Consider the following 22,760-nt stretch of genomic DNA (forward strand, 5'->3'; position numbering starts at 1 on the left):
ACTGCAATTTTGTATTCATACATACATACATACATACATACATACATACATACATACATACATACATACATACAGTTTGTATAAGTGACATTTCTGGATAAGGGTTGTTACAAATACGCATGAAAATATGAATATCTGTCCACATACAAATAGTGATTCTTGAGATAGCAGCATGACAGGTTGTTGGAGACACAAGGAAGCCATTGATGTACATGTAGTTCTCTTTGAACTTTGTTTGCTGCACTTTTTGACTTGTTCACAAGGTGGTGCTCTCACCAAACTCGATCACAACACGAATCTGAAATAAACAAAAATGCGTGTGAAATGCAACACAAATGATAAGCTAGAATCGTGTACATACATGTAGAATGGGGTGTAAAAGGGTTATATAGCTAACAAACAACTGCAATCATATTAGTAGAATGGAGTTTAGAAAGGAACTACTTCTAACGTCAGTATCAGTATGTTTTGTTTCCATGGAAACCTACCCCGTCCGTTGTCTGGGTAACCAGGCGTTCTCTGTCCTTCATCTTTGCACTTCGTCGCTTGGCCCCTAGATGGCGCTTGCGTCCGGTTGCAGTCAGCTTGCTGAGCCAAGTCTTCCCGACCAGGACCTGGTACCTGCTCAGTCCGGGAGTGTTCCTACCCTGACGCGGCACGGCTGGTCTGTAGGCTGGCAGGAACTGCTGAAGTCCAAAGTCAGCAGCATCTGTTGAAACCAATGCAGTAGTTACGTGGGGTAACGGTAGAGTTCTTTTCTTGGAACCAAGAGGTCCTGGGTTCGAACCCTGCCATGCCACCGATCTTGTGCCAATGGGAAAAGCAATTTAAACGAATTTCCTCACTTTACTCAGGTGAAAATGAGTAAGATTGCCTGTTGTTCGCTCATTCATTTGTCTGTGTTGGTGGCAGCATGAAAATACTGAATATAAGTTGAAAAACTTGAGTGTGCCGTCGCTGTCTTGTAAAAGATGGAATAAAAAAACTGTACGTTGTTATGAAGGCATTTTCGAGAGCTTACAAACTTTCCAATAGTTGTATCCTTCACTTTCGAGTCTCTTTGAAAGACGACAGTGTGTACGCTTCAAATTAAAGACAATATTATTGGAACGCATTTATGTAACAAGTAATGATAACTGTGTAGTGCCCTCTGTTAAATTTCAATATGGAGGAAAGATATTTTTGAATGAATGCTCGATTTGAGTATTAAACAGATTATATCTACTAAAATCACAACTGACCGAGCATCGCGGCATGCAGTGATGTGTTGCTGGTCCTAACGGACGACAGGAAGGAGTTGAGGCTCGCGGTCTTCAGCAGGTTGATGCCCGTGCCACCGCGCGCACACCCCGCCTCTCCTCCTCGGCGCTCGGGTGGACCTGCGCCCGAGGTCTTCATCCCGAAGGTCCGCTGCAGGGCTGGAGCAGATAGCGAGGGACCGGCGCTTTGACCAGGGCTGAGTGGACGGGGGCTTTTCTTGTTGTTGATGGTCTGGACGAGAGAGAAGCTCGGGAAGACGCCATCTTTCTCATCATCAGCATCGTCCTCATCAACAACAGAGTTGTCAGTTGAAACATCTTTCTTGTGCAAGCTAAGAAGCTCGTTATGGTCGTTAGCAGACGACGTAGCAACCTCCAGGTCCGGCGCCTCTGAAGGTCCACATCCACTGGACGGAACGGCATTGGGAGGGACGGCATTGGGAGGGACGGCATTGGGAGGGACGGCATTGGGAGGGACGGCATTCGGAGGGACGGTATTCGTTGACTCATTATTCGGAGGAACGGCATTGGCTGCAGCTGACTCATCATTTGCAGAGACGACCGACACTGGTAGAACTTTGTCGTCCAGTGCTGCCGTTGACTTAGCTTGAGCGAAGTCGCCGTTCGAAGCACGAGGTTGATCTGTTATGACGACCTCAACCGAGGAAAGCGTCACCACAGCAGGCTCCTTTGTCTCGGCATCCTCTCCGCAGAAACAGAAGCTAGTTTTCTCCTTCTCAGAACCCGGTTCTCTCTCGTCTACCTCTTCAAACGTCAGGGTCGGATCGGTCAGATCAATGTAAGGAGGGACCATTTGAATACCTGGAAACCAAAGGATGAAAAAGAAAGTAGAGTCTTAGATCCACATGTGCAACTTTTCTTTTTAATATACTACTGGACTTAACCACTGATCTTGACAATGCACGATTAAAAACTTTCTCGACCTATGTTGTAGGTCTGTTTGTAAACATCTGTACAGGACATGTAAGTTAAACATGTTTGTCGATACCGTGCATAGTTCAATATCTGTAAACCGCGCGTAAAGAAATTTGCCATACGCTGCACTGCGAAAATCTTTCAGTAGGCTATAATTGATCTTTAAAGTCTGCCGAAATATTTTCCCGTCTTAAAGCAGGTTTCAGTACGTATTTCGCAAATTTTGCTTGAATATCTGTTTTCGTGCTGTGAGTGAAAAAGCTGCATTTAAATACTGAACGCAATACGCGTTATGTTTTTTTTTTGTTTATGTAGAGACTTTAATAATCAGTAAAGTAGTGATGCTGCTCACCAGTTGGTTCGCGGTACAGCCAGTCTCCGTTAGTTGAGTCAGCATCTCCCGAACAACATTTACAACAACACACAGCCTTGCAGACACTACAAGTCCTGTCTACAGCCACGTCTTTCACGTTACTGGCCCATGTCACGAAGCGATACACGGCGACTGCAGCAGCCATGGTTCGGTAAAACTGGTAACTAGGAGCGGACCGAAGGGCAGGTTCTGGAACACCATCCATTGTTTGAAGTCTCTGCCAACTCTAGAACCAGGTTCTGTATGATCACACTTTCTGAAAGAACATGCTTTTGGTATTTCACTCCATACCATGGTGTGGATGAAATATATTGTTTTCCCTCGTGTTTCTTCTGCTGCCATTTCGTAAAATGGATTTAATTAATTTTTTTGGCCAAATTACTTGAATTTTAGCATAAAGGTAGAGTGGCAGAAATACCCCCAGTCGTTTTTTGGCAGGCAAAACAATGCACATTTTGGGATCTGAGGCCCTGGTATTAAATCCAAATGACCTGAATCTTAGGATTCTTGCACAACGATCTTTAGCTTGTGTTTAATAATTCTGGTAGGGGATTACAACCAACCACTATTGTGAAAAATATTTTATCTGTGCATTCATCCAACTTTCTTTACTGGAATAGCCCCAGTGCATCTATCGATGCAAAGAATCTCTCCTCCTACCACTAAATTCTGAGGTAATTTTTACAAGAAATGGGCACATTATTCCATATAGAAACGTTCCCAGCCAACCGTGTGTAAGAAACTGGAGAAACTGACTTAAAAATTTATAATTAATGCAAACAACACCAATTACATGAACAAAGTTTGTTTTATTTAATAGAACTATATCATTTAATAAACCCTACCAATAAATCCATCTTCTCTATATCTACAGATAAATTTTACTACCCCATCACCATATATTGTACAACTCTCCCTCAAAAACCGAGTTCCTGATTAAACTTTACACATTGCTTATATGTTCCAACAAACATTGCGGCAATGAGCAGGAAAGTGTATAACAACCTTTTTACTTCATTGCACAACATGGGCAAGGAAGAAGTTACTTTTGCCTTCTTGTCTTGGGAAGATGCAATAAGTAGGCAAATACATAGCTGTAAGACCCAACATATGCTCTGCCCATACTAGTACATGTAATTGAGACAGATCCACCCCATAGTGCAATAATGTTACATCCTTAGTATTAAATTCGAACCATGATTGTAGCATTTAATTCACAACTAGCAACAACGGCAACAGTGTTGTGATACAAGTAATACAGTTAACCAGCTTATATGCAAGCTGTAAGATGAGACATCTGTGTCCATAATATCACCAGGGTCCATAATATCGGCACCTTGAGAAACAGTGTGCTTAAAGATATTTTTACTGCAACATACCCTAGGAATGTACATTTGAGGTGTGCAGGAGTGCATACAAAAAGTATGTTACAGTAAAAATATCTTTAAGCACACTATTTCTCAAGGTGGCGATATTATGGACCCTGGTGATATTATGGACACAGATGTTACTTTTCTCTACAATAACTTGAACAAAAAAGTGAAGCAAAATGGTCTCAAAAACGTAACTTCGCACAACTTTGCTTTCAAAGCTGATGTAACAGTAACTCCCAAAGAATTCAGAAACAAGTCTTTTTTCTTTTCAAAGACTGCTCCATTCCTGTATTTCTCAACATAAACATGTAATGGGCTCTTTTGGGAGGGCTTCCATAATTTTGGTTGAATGAATTGGTTACAACTTTCAAGTGTGTTTAAAATCTAATGTCCTCAGAATTTACAATTTAAAACTGAGCACCAAATAAGTTGAATTTGCTATTGTTATCAATATCATTTGTAAATTGAAAAGAGCAAAACACTGTGAAGTGAATGCAGTTATTTATCTACAGCATTTTCTTACAAAATAGCTTAGTTTATAATCAGATAGTAATATCAACATAAAAAAACTACTAGTATATACAATTTTAATCATGTGTGATAGACATTTCCTCCAAAAGCTTGCTCATTTGCTTTAACACAGTAAGGAGTGGTCTACACATTTTTGGAATGTCAATTGCTTTCATGAAGTCTATTGAGCAAAAGCTGATATTGCTTTAAAGTTTACTGGAAAAAGTAGTTATCTTCTCTGACTCACTTTGGTATATGATTACATCCCAACAATGCATACCAGGGCTCGAAATACTGAGTGCTTGTGCACCTTAGTGCACCCAATTTTTTTCTGTGGGTACACTGGTGCACCCAAATATTTTTGTAGGTATTTTTGTCTTGTCTAGTGTCAAGAAAAATAATAAAATCTATGTTGTGGTACTTGTTTAAGATTTTGAAGTTAGCTTCAGATTCAATCTCAGAAGAGGAGAAGTAAGATCTATATTTAGGTTTTGTACTGTATGGTGCACCAAAAAAAATTTTGGAGCACCCAATTTTTTTAGGTTGGGTGTACCAGTGCACCTATTCCCAAAAATGAATTTCGAGCCCTGCATACACAACCTATTGTATGGCAAGATCAGGAAAGGCTCCAAACAGTTTTTCTCTACCTAGATGTAATGCTCAAATGACTGCGACCTTTAGTTCTATTTTGCTACGTGAGTGATTTCTAAAAGGCCTTTGGCCCTACATATTGGGACACTTGAGTCCCCATATGGATGTCCAGCGGTAGCCTGTGGTTGGACGAGCCACCGTGCTGAAGAGACGAGTGTTCACCTTCACGCGAGGGAGGAGTTCTTTCAGGTTAGCAATGCCGATCTCACACAAGATGCCGAAGACTTCTAACGTAGCCAGCTTGGGCATGGCACCAAGGTTCCTGTCATGGGGAACAAAGAATAGAGACATTAATGACACATTTCTATTGGCAAACTTTTGATTTTAGACAAATGTTGTGCAGACAATAATTGGGAAAATGTTCTCAGACTTGAGCACTTCATCTATCACTGATGCTCAAACCAATGATTCAACAAACAAACAAATGGATGGATGTACAAATGAATCAATGTTTTCAAGAGAAGCCTTGTGAGATAGTACAAATATCTGTATCTGTATAGTCGGCGTAACACACTAGCTTCGCAGGAACGTGATGCGGCGGCAGCTGGCTTCACGACTTGGTACACCTAACCCTTGAACATTTAACTCTAAACTTTAACTTTAAAGCTATCTATTGACAATGCCCCTACTGTACATGGTGACAGTGAGTTCCACTCTACGATAGTTCTAGGAAAAAATGACTTTTTGAACACCTCAATCCTTGGTTGATAACTCCAGTACTTGAAGGCATGACTATTTCTTGTTCTTTTCTGAGCTGGGTACTTAGTAGTTGGTATGTCCACCAGTTTATTAGTACTTACACTAAATATGCTGTGTTGATGTGATAACAGTAGCTGTGAAATAGTACAAATACTTACACTAGGTATGCTGTGTTGATGTGATAACAGCGGCTGAGTGCCAGGTGTCTGACAGACTGGAGTCCATTGATGAGAGTCTCCAGGGTGGTGGGAGTCAGCAAGCTACTGTCACTGGGGAGGGGGGGGGATACAAAAGTTCTCAGTGTTAGAAATACCACCTGCAGTCTGCATTTTGCAGAGACATTTTCGATATCACAGAAGAAAAATTAAGCAACCTGCAATTTTGCCATGCAAACAATAACCCTAACAGCAACCACCGTCGCCATGGCAATGTATGTTTTCATTGCCAGTCTTGTTCAAATTGCATGTAAAATATTTGCCAACATGTAATTTTGTATAATTTTGCCATGGGTTTAGATCCAGACTTTTGAGGGAGTATTTGCAGAAAGTATTTCCAAACTGCAGAACAAAATTTTGACAGTCTGCAATATTGCAGTACACTGAAAAAAGGATTTCTATCACTGTCTTAGCTTTGCAAATTTCAGTTTCATATCATCTGTACTTTCAATTGGACGAGAAGGTGTGAAACAATGGATGCATTCGCAGGTAGAATAGTGCAAACTTTATGTAACACTAATGCAGATCATAATAAAACAACAAGCAAACACATTTCAAGACAAAACATTTAGAAAAGAAATGATCGCAAAACACATTGCCTATCAGAGAAACCCCAGAAATCCTTGGTTGTGACTGAATTTTAGAGAAGACACTGTCTTACCTGACATCTAACTCAATAAGACCTGGACATCTCTGCACCACCATATACACAGCTTCATCAGTCAGCAGACTTCTGAATCCACTCAGGTTCAGGTGTTCAAGACTCCTTGGTAGGTTGCTTACAACCTGAAGTGGAAGAAAAAATTATATAACACTTGTATTGCATCCTATGGCATCGCAAGCTGTAATATGAGTATGTTTTGAACTGTCATCATCAAGCAAGAAAAATGAAAAATAATGTACACGTACAACTGAACTCAAGACAGTACTTACAGCGGCTAGAGTGGGGTAGTTGAGATTCGTCCATGCAATATTCAGACTCGTCAGCCTAAGTGAGAAAAAGAAAAGCATATCATTATGATTCTGATTTCTATATGAATGCTATCTGCTGCACTGGACCTTCAGTAAGAGTAATAAAAAGTACATTCTATCAGGCCTGGCAGTACATTCACATTACAAGACATGATTGTATCTAATGGTAGAACCAGACTTTGACATTACTTACTTGTTACACTGCTGCATCATGTAAGCCATAGCCTCATGGTCCTCCCCTATACCTGTACACATGGCCAGGTTTAGTGTGTCCAGGTCTGAACACTGCCCAATGTACCTGTGGATACACAAACATTGGGTCAGATACCAGTGGTAGAAACACTTTTTTTCAGTGTTCTGCTATTGCAGAATGTCAAAATTTTGTTCTGCAATTTGGAAATACACACTTAAAAGTCCGGATCTAAACCCATGGCATATACAAAATTGCATGTTTGACAAGAAAAATTGACAGCAAAATTGCTTGAATGTATATTATAGAGTAGTAAACACAAAAGCTTTTGTATTATAGAGTAGTAAATACAAAAGCACCATTGAACCCCTAGCCTGATTTTTTTAGTCTGCAAAATTGCAGGTTGCTTAATTTTCCTTCTGCAACGTTGAAAATGTCTCTGCAAAATGCAGACTGCAGATGGGTATGATAATAAATACAGAACGTTGAGTTGTCTACCTGAGTGTCTCCCCTGACACACTGCATGACTCCAGGCTCAGTTTGACCAGTCTGCTGCACAGTCGCAGGACCTCATTCACAGACGACACCTCAATGTTACACATGGACAGGTCCAAGTACTGCAGCTTCAGGGGACTGGTACAGGAAAAACAATTATGTCAGAGAAACACTACAAAACAACAAGACTATACATCGAGGGTTCTAAATTTGCGTTCTCCATGGTTCACCTTTTTTAAATTTCAAACAAAGTAGCAATAAGAAAAAGAGTTTCAGTGTTTTCCTTTGGTAAACATAAAGAGTATCAGGAGAAACAATAGCATACAGAAGAAAACGCAACTCAAGAAATTCAATTATTTTTTTGTTTTCTAAGCTTTGTATCACAATGTTTACAAATATTTTGCTTGAGTATGTACATAACCTTGATGTCCAAACAACATGAAAACTACTGACCATTCCTGGACAGACATACAGTTGAGTCCCATCTCGTCATGGAAGACTGGGGAGCAGACATCCGTTCTGGCTAGCCTCAGAACAGTCACCCCTCGGGCCACCAAATAGCCTAGAGCTGCAGGCCGCAGGGACTTTCCTGACAGGTCTATTCTTCCCCACAAAGATTCATCCAAACTGTAGGCAATATAAAAAAGATACATGAGTAATCCTAATTCAATTTAAATTGGTTAGTGCTAGATGTATAATATGACATGAACAACCAACTATGTACTTTCTGCACTGTATACTTTATCAGTCAAAGAAGTACTCTGTTATCATCTCTCTCCAACATAGTAGAGCTACAGCATCTCAATGACAGTTCTTTATGTTCCTTACTGCTACGAGGGTCCACGCCACTTTCACATTCACAAAACTGTAATGTCTTCAATGTAGTTCAAAACTTTATTTACTGTACAGGTAGATTCTTGTAATAGATCAGCAACTTGTCTTGTTTACACTCATTTTTCTTTTACACATTTTTTAAATTATGTATGTAATAGTATTTTGTCATTGTGTTTTACTCTTGTTTTATATTTTTCAGTAGAAAGCATTATAAGTAACTGTGCTTCTTGCCTGATACTCAATAAATATATTTTTCAGTAGAAAGCATTATAAGTAACTGTGCTTCTTGCCTGATACTCAATAAATATATTTTTCAGTAGAAAGCATTATAAGTAACTGTGCTTCTTGCCTGATACTCAATAAATATATGTAAATAAAAAAAAGACCAACCAAGACATGCTGATATTGCCTCATCATGATCCACTCACATATTACATGTAAATGATTGGCATTGAATGTCTGATTGAACTTATCTACTTTTTTGTCATCAAACAAAATAAAACAAAACACAATGTGTTCCACAACAAAGATAAAGAAACACAATTTCCTTGAAACTAAGATTCTTAATTAGATTTTCCAGCTAATTCACTTTACACAAAATACTAATTGATGGCAAAACAATGAGAATAATCAAGGACATTATACGGAATAATCAAGCACAAGATTTTGTTGATGAAAAATTAATTAGTTTGAAGGTGTAATGATGAAATACAAACAGTTGAAGTAAACAATGGTGACTTACCCTACGTTGTGCCATCTGCTACAGACCATCATGCACCTGGACAGGTCCCGTTTGTTGAGCCAGCTGAAGACTGACAGGAGCAGCTCATCTGACAATCTCTCCCAGGGAACTGTAGGAAAACTAGATTTTTTAAACAAACTGCCCTGCAGTTCCAGAACAAGCTGCTAGGGGACCTAAACTAATGGCATTTCTTCCCTAGCCCAAGAGCTATCTATCTTCCAAAATTTGTGACCCTTGCATGTCTACATCATGAGATATCAAAACCAGAAGTTCTGCTGTAGTGCCTAGCTAAAAAATAACCGACCTTGACCTGCTGTTGCATCAATTTTCTGCCTGTGTTGCTTCTGGGACATCCAGCGACAGGGCGTGGTCTTCTGCTGGGGGCGAAGTCTGCTCTCCCCCGGGTGGGAATGGACTGTCTCACACTTACGGGGCTGAGTGGGAAACAATGTATGGTAAACTCTAGTAGTATGGTGATAGGACCTACTACATGTTTGTAGTATGTAAGTCTTCAAGCCCGAAGGCAATGGTAGATGAACAAGATTTTACCTATGACCTTCCTCAGGGATAATGACCCACTTATACCTGTCACACGAACACAGGATTAGTTACAAGTACAGTGTATATGAATGGAGGATGAGTCTAATGCTTTTGTAGACATAATACTATTGAGAGTTCAATTGGAAGTATATTGTCCTGTAGTTGTATTGTAACAGTATAGAGTTTTCTAGTACTCTAACGTCTCAAGACAGAAAGATGCCAATGAACGTCACTACCAAGGCTAGCTCAGAAGTGACAAGTCTTTGTTTGTTTTAGCCTTTTTTTGCTTATTCATGATCACATAAAACACTGAAAATGGCCTGCTAACTGCTCTTCATTTTACTGGAAGTGACAGTGCTGTACCAAGGACAATATTTAGAGATTATACTGCCTCCATTCCAAGAAACAAAGAAATAAACCTGTGCTCTACCAACCTTAGGAGGGAAGAGTCCATTGTTGACCATGATGGGAGGGGTGGGACGGAGTTTCTCTACGCAGTCGTCCTCTACCAGGATCTCCCGCACGCCCAGGTCATCGTAGATGTGCTGTGTGATGATGGGGTCAACGTCCCACGTCATAAACGTCATGTTTGTCGCCGACGGATTCTCAAAAATCTCGGAACGGATTTTCCTGCAATAGAGATTTACAATCAACATTCTAAAATCATGTCCAGTTGCTTGAGTAATATTTTTTTGGCATATCTTATTACCTGGATGTCTAGTCAAAGTTCTAACTTGCATGAGGGCAAATCCCTATGGATACATGTGGGGTCGTGTGGTGTAATGGCAAAGTGTTCGGCTCAGAACCAAGAGGTCCCGGGCTTGACCCTGCCATGTCACCGATCTTGTGCCCTTGGGAAAGGCACTTTGCACTTTACACGACTTTCCTGGATGGAAGCCTGGCGAACCCCATCTCGTATTAGCCACAAAAAGGCAGCAGAATCTTCAGCTAGCTGAAGGTGACTGTCTCAAAAATTATGAAAGAAGAAGAAGATACGTGAATGAACCCATACTGTATGATTCCCATTCAACAGCAATTTCATAATTGATAAAACACGTTTATAAATGAATTTCATAATCGTCCCATACAAATAAACAACATATTATGATACTTTCAGCAAGGAGGTTTCAAAATACTAGTACTAGTAGTAAACCAAGGAGGTTTTCTTTCACTGACCTGCAAGCAATAAATTCTGTCTAGAAAAATGAAGCATGTATGAAAATCGCTACCGTTATGGGTGCAACACAATCTGATACAAATTATAGAGTGAACGCTATACCTGCTACTTGTTCAGTCAGGAGGGATGTATCAACTGTTCAAATGTCTGGGCAAAGTCTGATTCTGACTGACAGCGTTTAACGCAAGATGCTGAACAATCGACGTCCAGATTTCCATAAGAATTGCAGTGGAATTTTTGAAGCATGCCGCCAAGTACAGAATATCCATACAAAAGCGGGGCCGCTGAGTTTGTTTGTCTGGGAAAGCCGACTGAAGTCTGTCATGTAAATTGCCACAAGCCTACCACCTCAGCGGGTGTAAAAATGCTCCGTGGTTTCACAATGTCGGCCTTCCTTTTGATGTCTAGTCCCGTACCCTAAACAACGTAAATCGATATGAAAAGAAATCTAAAGAAAGAAGCAAAAAAGCCCAATTTGATCGTAGGAACAGGAAAATATGAAAACAAAATTTTCGGTTGATCACCTGCAACGCGCTACATGTTGTTTTGGTGCAAAATTTCGCGCGCTATTTTGACGACCATAAATAGCTTAAATCTACGAAATCTTATACAGATACTAAGAAATAAGCACTTAGATGAATGCGTCTAGGTATAAACTATGTCCCCACCTAGTTTGAGCCCGCGTGCGCCGCTTCTCGTTGCAGTCCAGGTCCGAATCGTTGCAGGACGATCTCTTCCCGTTCGTGTTTGCCGCCATCTTCTCACGATTTGCTGAGTTGGTCAATAACGCCATTTCCGGTTAGGGGATACTTTCCGGAAGTAGCTCATATTTTCGTTTTCTAAGTATCGAACCAACGTGTTTGAGTTATATAAAAACATTATTAGTCACCATCATCTACTTGGTTACGATATTTATGATATTCATGTGCTCAATATGATTTATAGAGATATTTTTCCCCATTTTTGCATGGTTTTGGTTTCGGCTTGCAATTTGAATGATTCTATTTATACAAAGGTGACACTAGAAATATCGTGCAGTAAAAAAACTGAATATGTTGGTGATCAGTCTCCATGATGGCATTTAGGAACACAAAACAATATATTTATGTACAATAATCGATGTTATTATCTCTTAATCATGTACATTTAGAGTTATTTATATTTTTTAAATTTAATATCATAGCTTTTCCCCCCACAGTTTCGAATGGTCCAAATTTGCGTGCTGACCTGCGCAGAAGTGCTGACGTAACACATGGCGGGCAAAATGGCTGCTTCCAGTTAGAGAAAAATTTCAAAATTTCAGTTTTCAGAGTTTATACTACGTTTCCTTGAGGAGTTGACATTTACTGTGACGTTTGAGTGATCTTCTAAACTACGTGGCTCATTTGGAAGGTATGTGTCATTTTTGTTTCAGCTCAATATGTTGTTTGTGGAGGAAAAATAGATAAAGATTTTTCCGGACATGGACCCAAAACGTTACATACATCAGAAACCAGAACAAAAGTTATGATATAGCATAATTTATGCCAGCTGAACCATGATACTGTATGTCTTTGAATTCGCCTGACAACTCTAGAATAAAGTTACATGTATAAGAAAAGTGATACGTGCGAAAGATTGTTATGCACAATTATCATAATTGCAGTTGCACATAGGTAGTCTCCAAACTGTATATCAAGTTATCTATGATTTTTATGTTCTTTGAGACGACCCAGCAAAAAAGTATACCATGGTCAATCCCCTTTCTCCCCTTTCCCTAGTATACTAGAAAATTAACCTTGCAAGTAAGTCGTAAGTTAGCCGTGGTACAGGCATTATCATGCAAAAAGGGTTACCAGAGTGGTCCATGGCTAGTCGTAAGTAAGTATTTACATGAGCACCTCGAATTATATGTCTTAAATATTTAAGATTTTTGCGCCCAAACTGTAGATATGTAGATAATTGAAATTTTTCAGATTGACATTTTCAATAAGTTTCAACACTATTTATTTATTAGCGTCGCTCTTTTGCTTTCCCAGCAACTAAGTGCAGTGCGTGAATAAGTTGCGCCAGGCCCGCTCTATTTTTAGGAGGCTCCAAAAAAAAATGTAAACAAACAGCATGGCCGTGATCCATGCTACAGCAGAGGAGTTAGCAGTTTTCCAACACGTTTTTGTGGCGCAACGACGTTGATCTTTTACTTCCCAAATGTTATTACAAACCCAGGTAGGCTTATGGCGCAAGAAAATGTGTAAAACAATGTTTAAAAATAGTGAAAATATTACATAATTTGCTTTAAGAAAATTGTTGTATATTATCAGGCAGACATGGCATCCCTTGGACTGGGTGGAGCAGGGGCGTCGGCACAAGAAGCCCTGGAGGCTGCTGGGAAACAGATTGACAGGAACATCGTATCTGACAGGCAGTACGGGGATCTGTCAGACCTGCTCAGGGTCTCCTCACATGGTGACTTTCTTCTTTATTTGATGATTGTTATGATGTATGAAATCAACTTGCCTTAGTAATGGCTTAGTAAAGTCTGGCTGATGAAATTATGTATAACTTATAAGTTGGAGGCAAACAGATTACATGATAGGATATTGACTGGCCGTTGCACTTTTAACAGCCATGACCTTTGTAGTAGCTGACCATATGGAAAGAGACATTTGCATGATATATAGTGTGATAGGTAGGTCCTGATTGGTTAGTGAGGGTTGTAGTTTCTCATTTGTATAGTATCCTAGACCTATGGTAACTCTCTAGATGCAACTAAGTGTTAGACTATATATACGTGTACGGTGTACCTGTTAGGAGAGTAAACATATGGATCAAACACACGTTGCAAGAAGTAATCAAACTGGTATATATGGATCCCCATTTATTGTAAGCAATATATAGACACTAATAAGTTGTTACACACTTAGGTCTAAGGAGTTAGCAGTTGAATCAGTTCACAATAAAGTAAATTGTAATGTAAACAGGACAAATCAGCTTGGAATTGAAAACAATGACCTGGATATTAAATTTAAGGCCTAGAGAAAAAAAAATGTTGTGTTTCCTGTTTCAGTTGGTTTCAGGGTGGGTAGCTTTTTCTAGGTTAAGTTGGGAAACAGGAAACACAACATTTTTTTCCTAGGCCTAATGCTTGTGATTGGTCTGTTCCACAGGATCTCCCAGTATGAGTGGAGTGAGTGAGCTGGACTACCCTGCCCTGTCCACCCTCCACCCTGCCCTGGCTAACCTGCCTCTCCTCAGTCCTGTCAGGAGGGTTCCCCTCCCTCCTGAGCTGGTTGAACAGTTCAGCCGTATCCTTTTAGAAATATGTAACAACTGGAAATGCACGCGTATTTTGACCCACTATACCGGTGTGATGGCCAAGTGGGTAGAGTGCTCACCTTGCATTCGGAGGGTCGTGAGTTTGATCCCCAGCCAAGTCATACCAAAGACTTTAAAAATGGTACATACTGCTTTCTCTGCTTAGCACTTCGCATTTGGAAAAGAGTATGTGAGTTTAAGTTTACATTTTTGCTGCACACACTGTTATGCAGCAAAAATGTATAAGGTAAGGTTTGTAACTTTGTATTGTATTTATTCACTCACTGAAGAGACATGCGGTCTGGATCTACATTTGTTCAGGAGCTTCCTTAACCAGACTTTTACAGGTATGCAGTGCAATTGCATGATGGGAGTGTTCCCAGAGATCAGTAGGGCGTGGCTGACCATCGACAGTGACATCTTCGTGTGGAACTATGAGGATGGGTAAATTCTTCTGCTAGATTAATATTGATATTTGTAATTATGATATCCCACAAGTCAGCTGCAACTTGTTTAACTTTGAACTTCCAGGGTTTATAAGTAAGGTGATCTCTCTCTCACCGTGTCTCTCTCTCTCTCTAACCTAACAAACAATCTAGATTTTCATTCTATGGCACTCTGACTTTTGTCCTATTTCTGCTTCCTCAGGAGTGACCTGGCATATTTTGATGGGCTAAATGAAACCATTCTCAGTGCAGGTCTGGTGAAACCAAAGCCAGGTAAGTTGGACAATAGAATTGATGGAAAAGTTAAACCATCATGAAAATAGTACTGGTACTTGTATGTTTCATGTCTGTGGAAGGAAACAATTAATATCCCAAATATTCTTTGGAGGCCATGTTTTTATCATTCAAACACATTGTTTTTAACCAATATTGCAGGTATATTCCAGCCCCATATCAAGTTCCTCCTGTGCCTGACCACTCCAGTGGACATAGTTCTCTTAGGAGTCAGCTTTGCCAATTCTCCTGAAGGTACAGTACCTCAGAATTCAAGATGCTGATCATGTTTAAATGTTTGATATAGCACATTGAAGTAGCCATTTGGCTACCAATTTTCTATAGGAAAGGCAGCATAAAGAGGTAAAATTAAAAAATTTTTGTATGTTCCTCAGCAGAAGTTTATCAAAAGGAAGTATCTTGTATAGATTCCATAGCTGGAGTCTAAAGTTACAGGTTGCCATGCATGTGATACAGGTGTTTCCATATCTGCAGGTGCAGCACCTGGAAGTCAGTATGCAGAGATGCACCTGTTGCCAGATCCCCTGTTCTCCATCCCGTCTGACAACACCTACATCCTGAGTGTGGTGGGAACAGACAAGGGACGCATCTTCCTGGCAGGGAAGGATGGGTGCCTGTATGAAGTAGTATACCAGGTACGGCACAGTTGAGATTTTTGTGGAGGGGACAGGCAAGTCTCTATCTGAAAGTGAAATGGCTTTAGCTTATTCATTGCCAAAATGTTGATATTTACTGAAGGAAAACATATTTCGTTTTCTCTATTTCCTCTTCTTGTTCTCCAAACAAATAAGGTCAATGACCTGAACCAGACGTCTGTCAGTGTCACCATGGTAACTAGTGTTGGGTTACAGCAATTTTATAGCAGGATGGATTTAGACTCCTATCAGCATATGAATGTGTTTGAGTAAGAATTAACAGAGCAGATCACAAGCGAAGGTAAACATTATGCATTTGCTTTGCAACTTTATGTTACCTTTCCAGTTGCTATTGAAATTTGAAGGAGTACAGATGCCATTTTTGTGATGGAAACAGGAAAATCTCTGTCTGGATGTGAAACTGCTTTTGTTTTACTCTTTGCTAGAATATTTGCCATTGAAGGAGATTTAACAATGCCAATTGATTTAACAATGCCAATAAAAGTGTGGTTTTGTTGTTCCAGGCAGAGGAGGGCTGGTTCAGTCGTCGCTGTAAGAAGTTGAACCACTCCATGAGTTCTCTCTCCTTCCTGGTGCCGTCTTTCCTCACTTTCTCCTTCTCAGAGGAAGGTATGTTAACAACCATGGGCTTCTGTAGAAATGTATACAAATACTATAGTATGAAAGATGGGTTCTATGTGTCTTGGCATGGATTACATACTGTTAAGCTCTAAAAAGGTTTAGATACACTGATACTGTATTACAAGTCTTGGGAGACTTCTATTGTCTTGGATTTTTTAAAATTTGAGACAAGCAAAGTTGGGAAGAGTGGACTTATGACTGTGTATCTTGCACTTTCTTCTCCATTTTTGGATCCATATAGATGTGAAATTTTTCCCAATTGTACAATGCCCATATCTGGCCTGTACCTTACCACACTTAGTATTACTGCAGTGCAAGAGCAGTGGTAGAAATACTTTTTTCTGCAATGTTGCAGAATTGTCAAAATTTTGTTCTGCAATTCAATAATACTTTCTGCAAATACACACTTATTATTATTTATTAAAAGTCTGGATCTAAACCCATGGCATATACAAAATTGCATGTGGGCAAACATTTTACATGCAATTTGAAAAATACATGAAAAACTACTTGTATATTATAGAGTCAATACAAAAGCTATTAAACACTGTTGAACCCCAAGCTTGATTTTTTCAGTGTGCAAAATTTCAGGTTGCTTCATTTTTCTTCCGCAATGTTGAAAATGTCTCTGCAAAATGCAGATTGCAGGTGGGTATTTCTAACACTGAAGAGGTAACATGCACAACACCAAACCCCCTCTAACAGATTCTGTCCTTTTCATAGACCCCATAGTGCAGATAGAAGTAGACAACAGCCGGCATGTCCTCTACACACGGACAGAGAAGGGCACTCTGGAGGTGTTTGACCTTGGTGCTGATGGGACCGCCATGGGGCGTGTCTCCTGGATGAACCAGTCCACTATTGTACAGTATGCAGCAAGGATCGCCAGGTACGTTTACTAAGGCCTTCTGGAATGTCACCAATGCACATTATAAAAAATGGTTCTCACTAGCCTGTTTGAGCATAGGGGCCCCCCTACACTGTGATTTGGACCCCTATGCTGTGATTTGTTAGCCTGGGTGCCATCTGAATTTGTAACAATTTTTTCGGGGTAGCCGTTACAAATTCGGATGGCACCCAGGCTAGTGATTTTGACCCCATATACCGTGATTTAGCCCCTAAACTCTTTCAACCAGCGTAGGGGTGTTTTTTGAGGGTGAGAACCTTCTGATTTTTCACAAATCTTTAAAAAAAAGCAAATTTGACTAAGGAATGAAGCCAAAACAGAGAAAAAACATCAACTTCACAAATCCTGGTAAGAACCCTGTACAAGTACCAGTGGGACTTGTTTCTGTATTTATCTTATTTAGGACAATCTTATTGAACTAAAATCCTAATTGTGTATTTCATGTTGTACCTTTTTTAGGGAGGCCTACCCAGTGCCAATAATGTATAGTTGAGGCATGAAATGATTCTTATAAACAAAGTTGTTTAAAAACAGGAGATACAAGTCATGTAAGAAGTTTTTGATTGTGATTGACTGTTGTAAGTTGATGAAGCTGTTTTGTTCCTACAGCACCATTGACAGGTCCAACTTCAAGTCCATCGTACACATCTCTGCTGTTCCTAATACAGACTCCACCAACATACACCTGGTAGCAGTCACCCAAACAGGTCAGCTAGCAAAATTTTTAGATAATGCATTTTAAATACATTTACCTTCACCGAAGGGAAACATATTGTTTTTGCTCTGTTTCTTCTTCTTTCTCTTTTTCCTCCTCTTCTTCTCCAAACTTATAAGGTCAATGACCAGGACCAGACGTCTGTCACTATAATGGTAACTGGTGTCGGGTTACATCATGTTGCAAGTGCCATGCAGAACTGAGTTCAAGAGGGGCTGCATGGTTACCATATATATGAGTGTGTTTGAGTAAGCACAAAGCAGTAGTTTGTTAGTTGAGCTGGGCTATGTGATGGTAAACATGATGCATTTTCTTTGCAAATGTTACCTTTCTAATTTAAAACTGAATTTGTACCAGTTTTACTTGTACCGTTGTTCTTTCACTTTCTCAGGAAGATTCTAGTTTGGTATATCTGTAACAAGTTTGTTATGTTCCCCAGGAGTGAGGCTGTATTTTACGACCAGCTACTTTAACCAGCCCCAGGCACGCCCCAGTCTCCTGGCCCTGGTGCATGTCCGTCTACCCCCTGGTTTTACTGCCACTGCTGCACCCCAGAGACCAACCAACATCCACTCAGCCTTCTATGGGAAAGGTAAAGTTAACCTACTTTTAACAGGGCTCTAGCCAGCACCTGTGTTTCCTTCAATTGCAGGAACTATCTGGCATGTGATGGAATTATTTTTAAATTTTTGATGGACAAAATTGAAGAAAAATCTTAGGTAAAAATATAAAGGACCACCACCAACCCTGTGAAATTGCATTTTTAGAGGCTTGAAACTGAAAGTCCCAAATTTGCCCCTGGACCCCCCTAGATTGTGAGCACACACACGTAAAAGTAGTGAAGTGAGGAAAGTCGTGTTAAGTGCCTTTCCCAAGGGCACAAGATCGGTGACATGGGCAGGATTCAAACCCGTGACCTCTTGGGTGTGAGCGGAATGCGCTACCGACTGTGCCACACGACCCCACAACTAGCATACTACTAGCATGTACCTAACTGTTCTTCTGTTGCAGGTTCCACATTGCTGGCCTCCTCTCAGGCAGAAGACTCTGACATGTTGTGGTGCCTCAGTACAGACACTTTCCCCTTCCAGATCCCTCTCATGGAGACTCAGGTCAGTTTTTCTGACCCTTTAACCTTGACCAAAGTTTCACCTACATCATGTCTTATTCGTCACAATCCGACTTCATGTCTTATTTGGGAAAACATTGTCAAAGTGAACACTTCCATCTCATAAAGCCACACTTTATATCCAAAATATTTATTTGTCCCTCATCTTAATAGATGCTAAACAGATGATAAGCATTTTGATAAGTTTGTCATTTTTCATTGATACCACTTTGCTATATACATGTACATGGATGAGCACATTGGCAGAACGTACTTCACCTGTGCGAAATCATGATTTTTGGATATTTGGTCAACATTGCATCAGAATTTTGCCTGTTGCAGAGGATATCTTTGCCAACATGACATTTGGAAACTACAGATGGGATAATAACCTTATACGCCTGAATACGACCTTATATGAGACATTCTTGGGCCAAAGTACTATGCACAATACATTACGGGTTTCACGCAGGTGCAGTATATTCTGCCGACGTGCTACATAGATATAAACAAGTCACTAGAGCCCAGACGTATAACAGAATTTTGGCTCCCAAAAACCAACGATCATATCAACTTGTGAACAGATAACACTTGGCATTGACGGGAGGACTTGGGTCCTAACGGAGGTGTCAGATGGCGAAGACTTTGGCATCTTCGGGCCCAAAAATGGAGCTGCTCCCCCCAAGTCCCTGCCCCCAGTGGTGGTGAACCAACACTGGCTACCTCCTAAGAGATACGTGGTGCTCAGTGCACAGGTGGGTGTTTACGTCAACAAATATTTCTTTTTGAGAGGTTAGGTACGTCTAGTATTTATTGTCTTTCAACTTATTGTCTTTTAACTGAAAGTAAGATAGTTAAAGTGAAATTTTAAACATATTTGTTTTACACATTTTCTTGCGATATAAGCCTACCGGAGTTCATAATGACATTTGGGGAGTAAAAGATCAATGTCGTTGTGCTGCAAAAACGTGTTGGAAGCTGCCGAAGATACCCAAACGAAAACCACTGTTTGCGTACACTCTTTTTAGGAGCCTCCTAAAAATACAGCGGGCCTGGGGCAACATATTCTTGTACTGCACTGAGTCGCTGGAAAAGAGAAGTAGTGATGCTAATACATGTATGTTTAAAGTTATTGAAAATGACAATCTAGATGAGAAAATTTCAATTATTTATACTTGCAGTTTTGGCGCAAAAATCTTACATATTATCACTTAAAATAGTAGTCAGTTTATCAGTTTCGAGTGTTAGTTGACTTACTACAACCTGTATATACATCATTGTACATTAAGTTGGTTGAAATATCATACTTGTTTGTTGCCACAGGGAAGCTACTTACTGAACCAGCTGCGACCGGTTGACCAGCTGAGGCAGTTGTTGCTAAGTAACGGAGGACCAGACTGTGAGGAGGTGGAGGCCTTCTTCAAACTGCTGAGGGATGAGCAGGCCTGCGCCACCTGTCTCATCCTAGCCTGCTCCAAAGCTGCTAGTGACCAGGAGGTCAGAGTTCTCAAACTTTTGAACCGAAAACTTTGTTTTACTCCAAGCTCCAAGCACACAAATTCTCACATGTTGCCATAGGTCAAAAGTGAATCGATGTAAAATTCAGGTTGTTTCATGCCCTTGGTTTTCAGTCAGAGTATGACTGTAGATCAATTGAACCCAACCACCCCCATGTGGTATCTCCCAAGCTAAATGACATGTGACCCACGATTCCTCATGGCACATGGAAGTCAAAATGGAGAGTTTATCTGTTCACCTTCGCAGAAGGAAAAGACAGACATCTGTCACCATGGTAACTGGTGTTGGTTTACGTGATGTTGCAATTTTATAGCAGGACGTATTTAGACTCCTGTCACCATATATAATTATATATGAATGTGTTTGAGTAAGAATTAACAGAGCAGACCACATGCGAAGGTAAACATTATGCATTTGCTTTGCAAATGTTACCTTTCTAGTTAAAACTTACTTTTCTGTGTTGTTTCATTTTGTCCCTAACCTTGTCCCTGCTCCCTTCCCCCATAAGCAATAGAGAACTGGTAGTCAAATGTGTACTAGAGGTTAGTATTGTGACTGACAGATGTTTGACACTGTTTTCTTCCATACAGGTTTCAGAATGGGCGACTCGCGCGTTCTTCAGGTTTGGTGGTGAGGCCCAGTTTGCCTTCCCTGTGGCTCCAGACATCACTAACATGGGGCAGGCTCCAGGTGGTGGACCTAATCCTCAATACTGTGTCTTTTCATTTCATATAATGCACTGACATCATCTACAGAGTTATAGATGCAACTTTGACTTTTCAACTCTATTTAGTAACTGTTACAGTATTCTATAACATTAATTAACATGAGTGTGAACTCAATTTAGGTCCATGCAAAAAGGAACAAATCTTCTTTGTAATATTCAACTTTATATATATAACAACCATTATACCTGCACACTCCCTATTTGGGTATATCATTTACCTTATGCAGTATTTCCTATGCTTATCGCTAGGTGGCGCACGTGTACAAAGCTCTAATCGCAAAGCATCACGGGATATCATGACGTAATGACATTGTTCGCCGCCATTTTCCTTGTGATTCGCAGAGGGGTGCACGTTCGTTTCCCTACTCCTTATTTTTTCGGATTTTCTTTCGGCGTTAGGCCCAAAAAGAAGGATAAAACGAAGTCTTCTGCCCACGAGGGCGATTCAGGTAGCCTTTCGGAGGACCAGACGGGTCGTAACGGCAAGAGAAGCGGCCTGTTTCCCAACGCTAGTCAGGAAAAATTCCTGGCCGTGGAAAAGACAGGCGTGTCTGCACAAGCCTCCGGACAGGAGGAAGAGGAGTCGGGTGAACGAAAAGTCCCCGCTCCTACAGCTGGAGGTTCGGAGGAAAAAGAGAAGAACTCCAACCTCATTCCGCCGTTTGGGAGCGAAATGCCCCTTCGGCGTTGGCACCGGGAACATCCGCCACTTGGGAGCGAAATGCCCCTTCGGCGTTGGCACCGGGAACATCGGTCAAGGAAGGAGACAGCGCGGAGCTGCCGCCGCCCCGGCCTAAATTTCCTCCGGACTCGGAGGAGTTGGGCTCCCCGACCGTGCCGAAGCTTGGTGGGGAATAGTCTCCTCCACCCCCACCTCCATCAGAAACACCCTTCCCGCCTGGATTCGACGCTGCCTCTTTTCTTCAGTGGATCAGTTCCAGCTTGGGACTTCCTCAGGCGTCCAGTTCATCCCGTCAACCTCGGGACGTTGACGGGGCGGTAGCGTCGACCAGCCGAGCCGGTGTAGTCGGTTCCGGCGAGAGCATCCAGGTTCTGAAGTGGAAGAGTGTTCGGAGGAGGGAAAAAATCACCTTTTTCTGACTCTGACGAAGGTAACTCCTTGTCGTTTGATAATCCCTACGATAATAACTTCAAATAAGTATTTGGAGGAACCGGTGGGCAAATCGGTCTTGAAGACATGTTTCATATCTTGTTTCATGTCCTTGCCACACATTTCACGTCTATACTGAGTCATAGTAGAGGAAGCTGATCCCAAAAATCACCAAAGACGATTCTATCGCTTTGCAAACAGCATCGGGTTTAGAGGATGGTCCGAACCCTTAGTGAAGAGAGGAAGGAAAACTTTTCCCACTCCACCTAATGTTGAATTAGCACTTCGGGCGCCGATTCTAGACCCAGTAGTGGCTAATATGATCAAGCATGATACCGTAAACACTGATAAGAATTTTAGTGATTGCCAGGATAAGATGCTCATGGCTGCTAACCTT

General features: G+C 40.8%; 3 protein-coding genes across 4 annotated transcripts in view; 1 reads left to right on the forward strand and 2 right to left on the reverse strand.

Moving 5' to 3' along the window:
• Window positions 1-256: 256 nt before the first annotated feature.
• LOC109486064 lies at window positions 257-2,713 on the reverse strand. The gene is made up of 4 exons (XM_019789754.1): window positions 2,548-2,713; window positions 1,242-2,081; window positions 489-709; window positions 257-298 (listed from the first exon to the last, which is right to left on the reverse strand). Exons 1-4 carry the CDS (start codon window positions 2,711-2,713, stop codon window positions 257-259), a joined length of 1,269 nt encoding a protein of 422 aa, XP_019645313.1.
• Window positions 2,714-5,034: 2,321 nt separating this feature from the next.
• Window positions 5,035-11,756, reverse strand: LOC109486198 (S-phase kinase-associated protein 2-like). The gene is made up of 11 exons (XM_019789913.1): window positions 11,635-11,756; window positions 10,224-10,419; window positions 9,554-9,683; window positions 9,250-9,358; window positions 8,127-8,300; window positions 7,677-7,811; window positions 7,182-7,286; window positions 6,950-7,004; window positions 6,678-6,802; window positions 5,960-6,070; window positions 5,035-5,364 (listed from the first exon to the last, which is right to left on the reverse strand). Exons 1-11 carry the CDS (start codon window positions 11,721-11,723, stop codon window positions 5,175-5,177), a joined length of 1,419 nt encoding a protein of 472 aa, XP_019645472.1. The 5' UTR covers window positions 11,724-11,756; the 3' UTR covers window positions 5,035-5,174.
• Window positions 11,757-12,177: 421 nt separating this feature from the next.
• The window catches only part of LOC109486102 (nuclear pore complex protein Nup155-like), a 33,584-nt gene continuing 23,001 nt past the window's right edge, over window positions 12,178-22,760 (forward strand). For both annotated transcript variants that reach the window (XM_019789786.1, XM_019789787.1), the window contains exons 1-15: window positions 12,178-12,358; window positions 13,267-13,411; window positions 14,113-14,250; window positions 14,608-14,704; window positions 14,909-14,979; window positions 15,142-15,234; window positions 15,475-15,635; window positions 16,160-16,265; window positions 17,001-17,166; window positions 17,794-17,891; window positions 18,339-18,491; window positions 18,911-19,011; window positions 19,592-19,762; window positions 20,331-20,504; window positions 21,116-21,215. In XM_019789786.1, the coding sequence (XP_019645345.1) occupies window positions 13,273-13,411; window positions 14,113-14,250; window positions 14,608-14,704; window positions 14,909-14,979; window positions 15,142-15,234; window positions 15,475-15,635; window positions 16,160-16,265; window positions 17,001-17,166; window positions 17,794-17,891; window positions 18,339-18,491; window positions 18,911-19,011; window positions 19,592-19,762; window positions 20,331-20,504; window positions 21,116-21,215 (1,768 nt within the window). In that variant the 5' untranslated portion in view covers window positions 12,178-12,358; window positions 13,267-13,272. The remainder of the gene's footprint in view (window positions 12,359-13,266; window positions 13,412-14,112; window positions 14,251-14,607; window positions 14,705-14,908; window positions 14,980-15,141; window positions 15,235-15,474; window positions 15,636-16,159; window positions 16,266-17,000; window positions 17,167-17,793; window positions 17,892-18,338; window positions 18,492-18,910; window positions 19,012-19,591; window positions 19,763-20,330; window positions 20,505-21,115; window positions 21,216-22,760) is intronic.

Source organism: Branchiostoma belcheri, unplaced genomic scaffold, assembly GCF_001625305.1.
Source record: "Branchiostoma belcheri isolate BF01 breed outbred unplaced genomic scaffold, Haploidv18h27 scaffold8, whole genome shotgun sequence".
Taxonomy (NCBI): domain Eukaryota; kingdom Metazoa; phylum Chordata; class Leptocardii; order Amphioxiformes; family Branchiostomatidae; genus Branchiostoma; species Branchiostoma belcheri.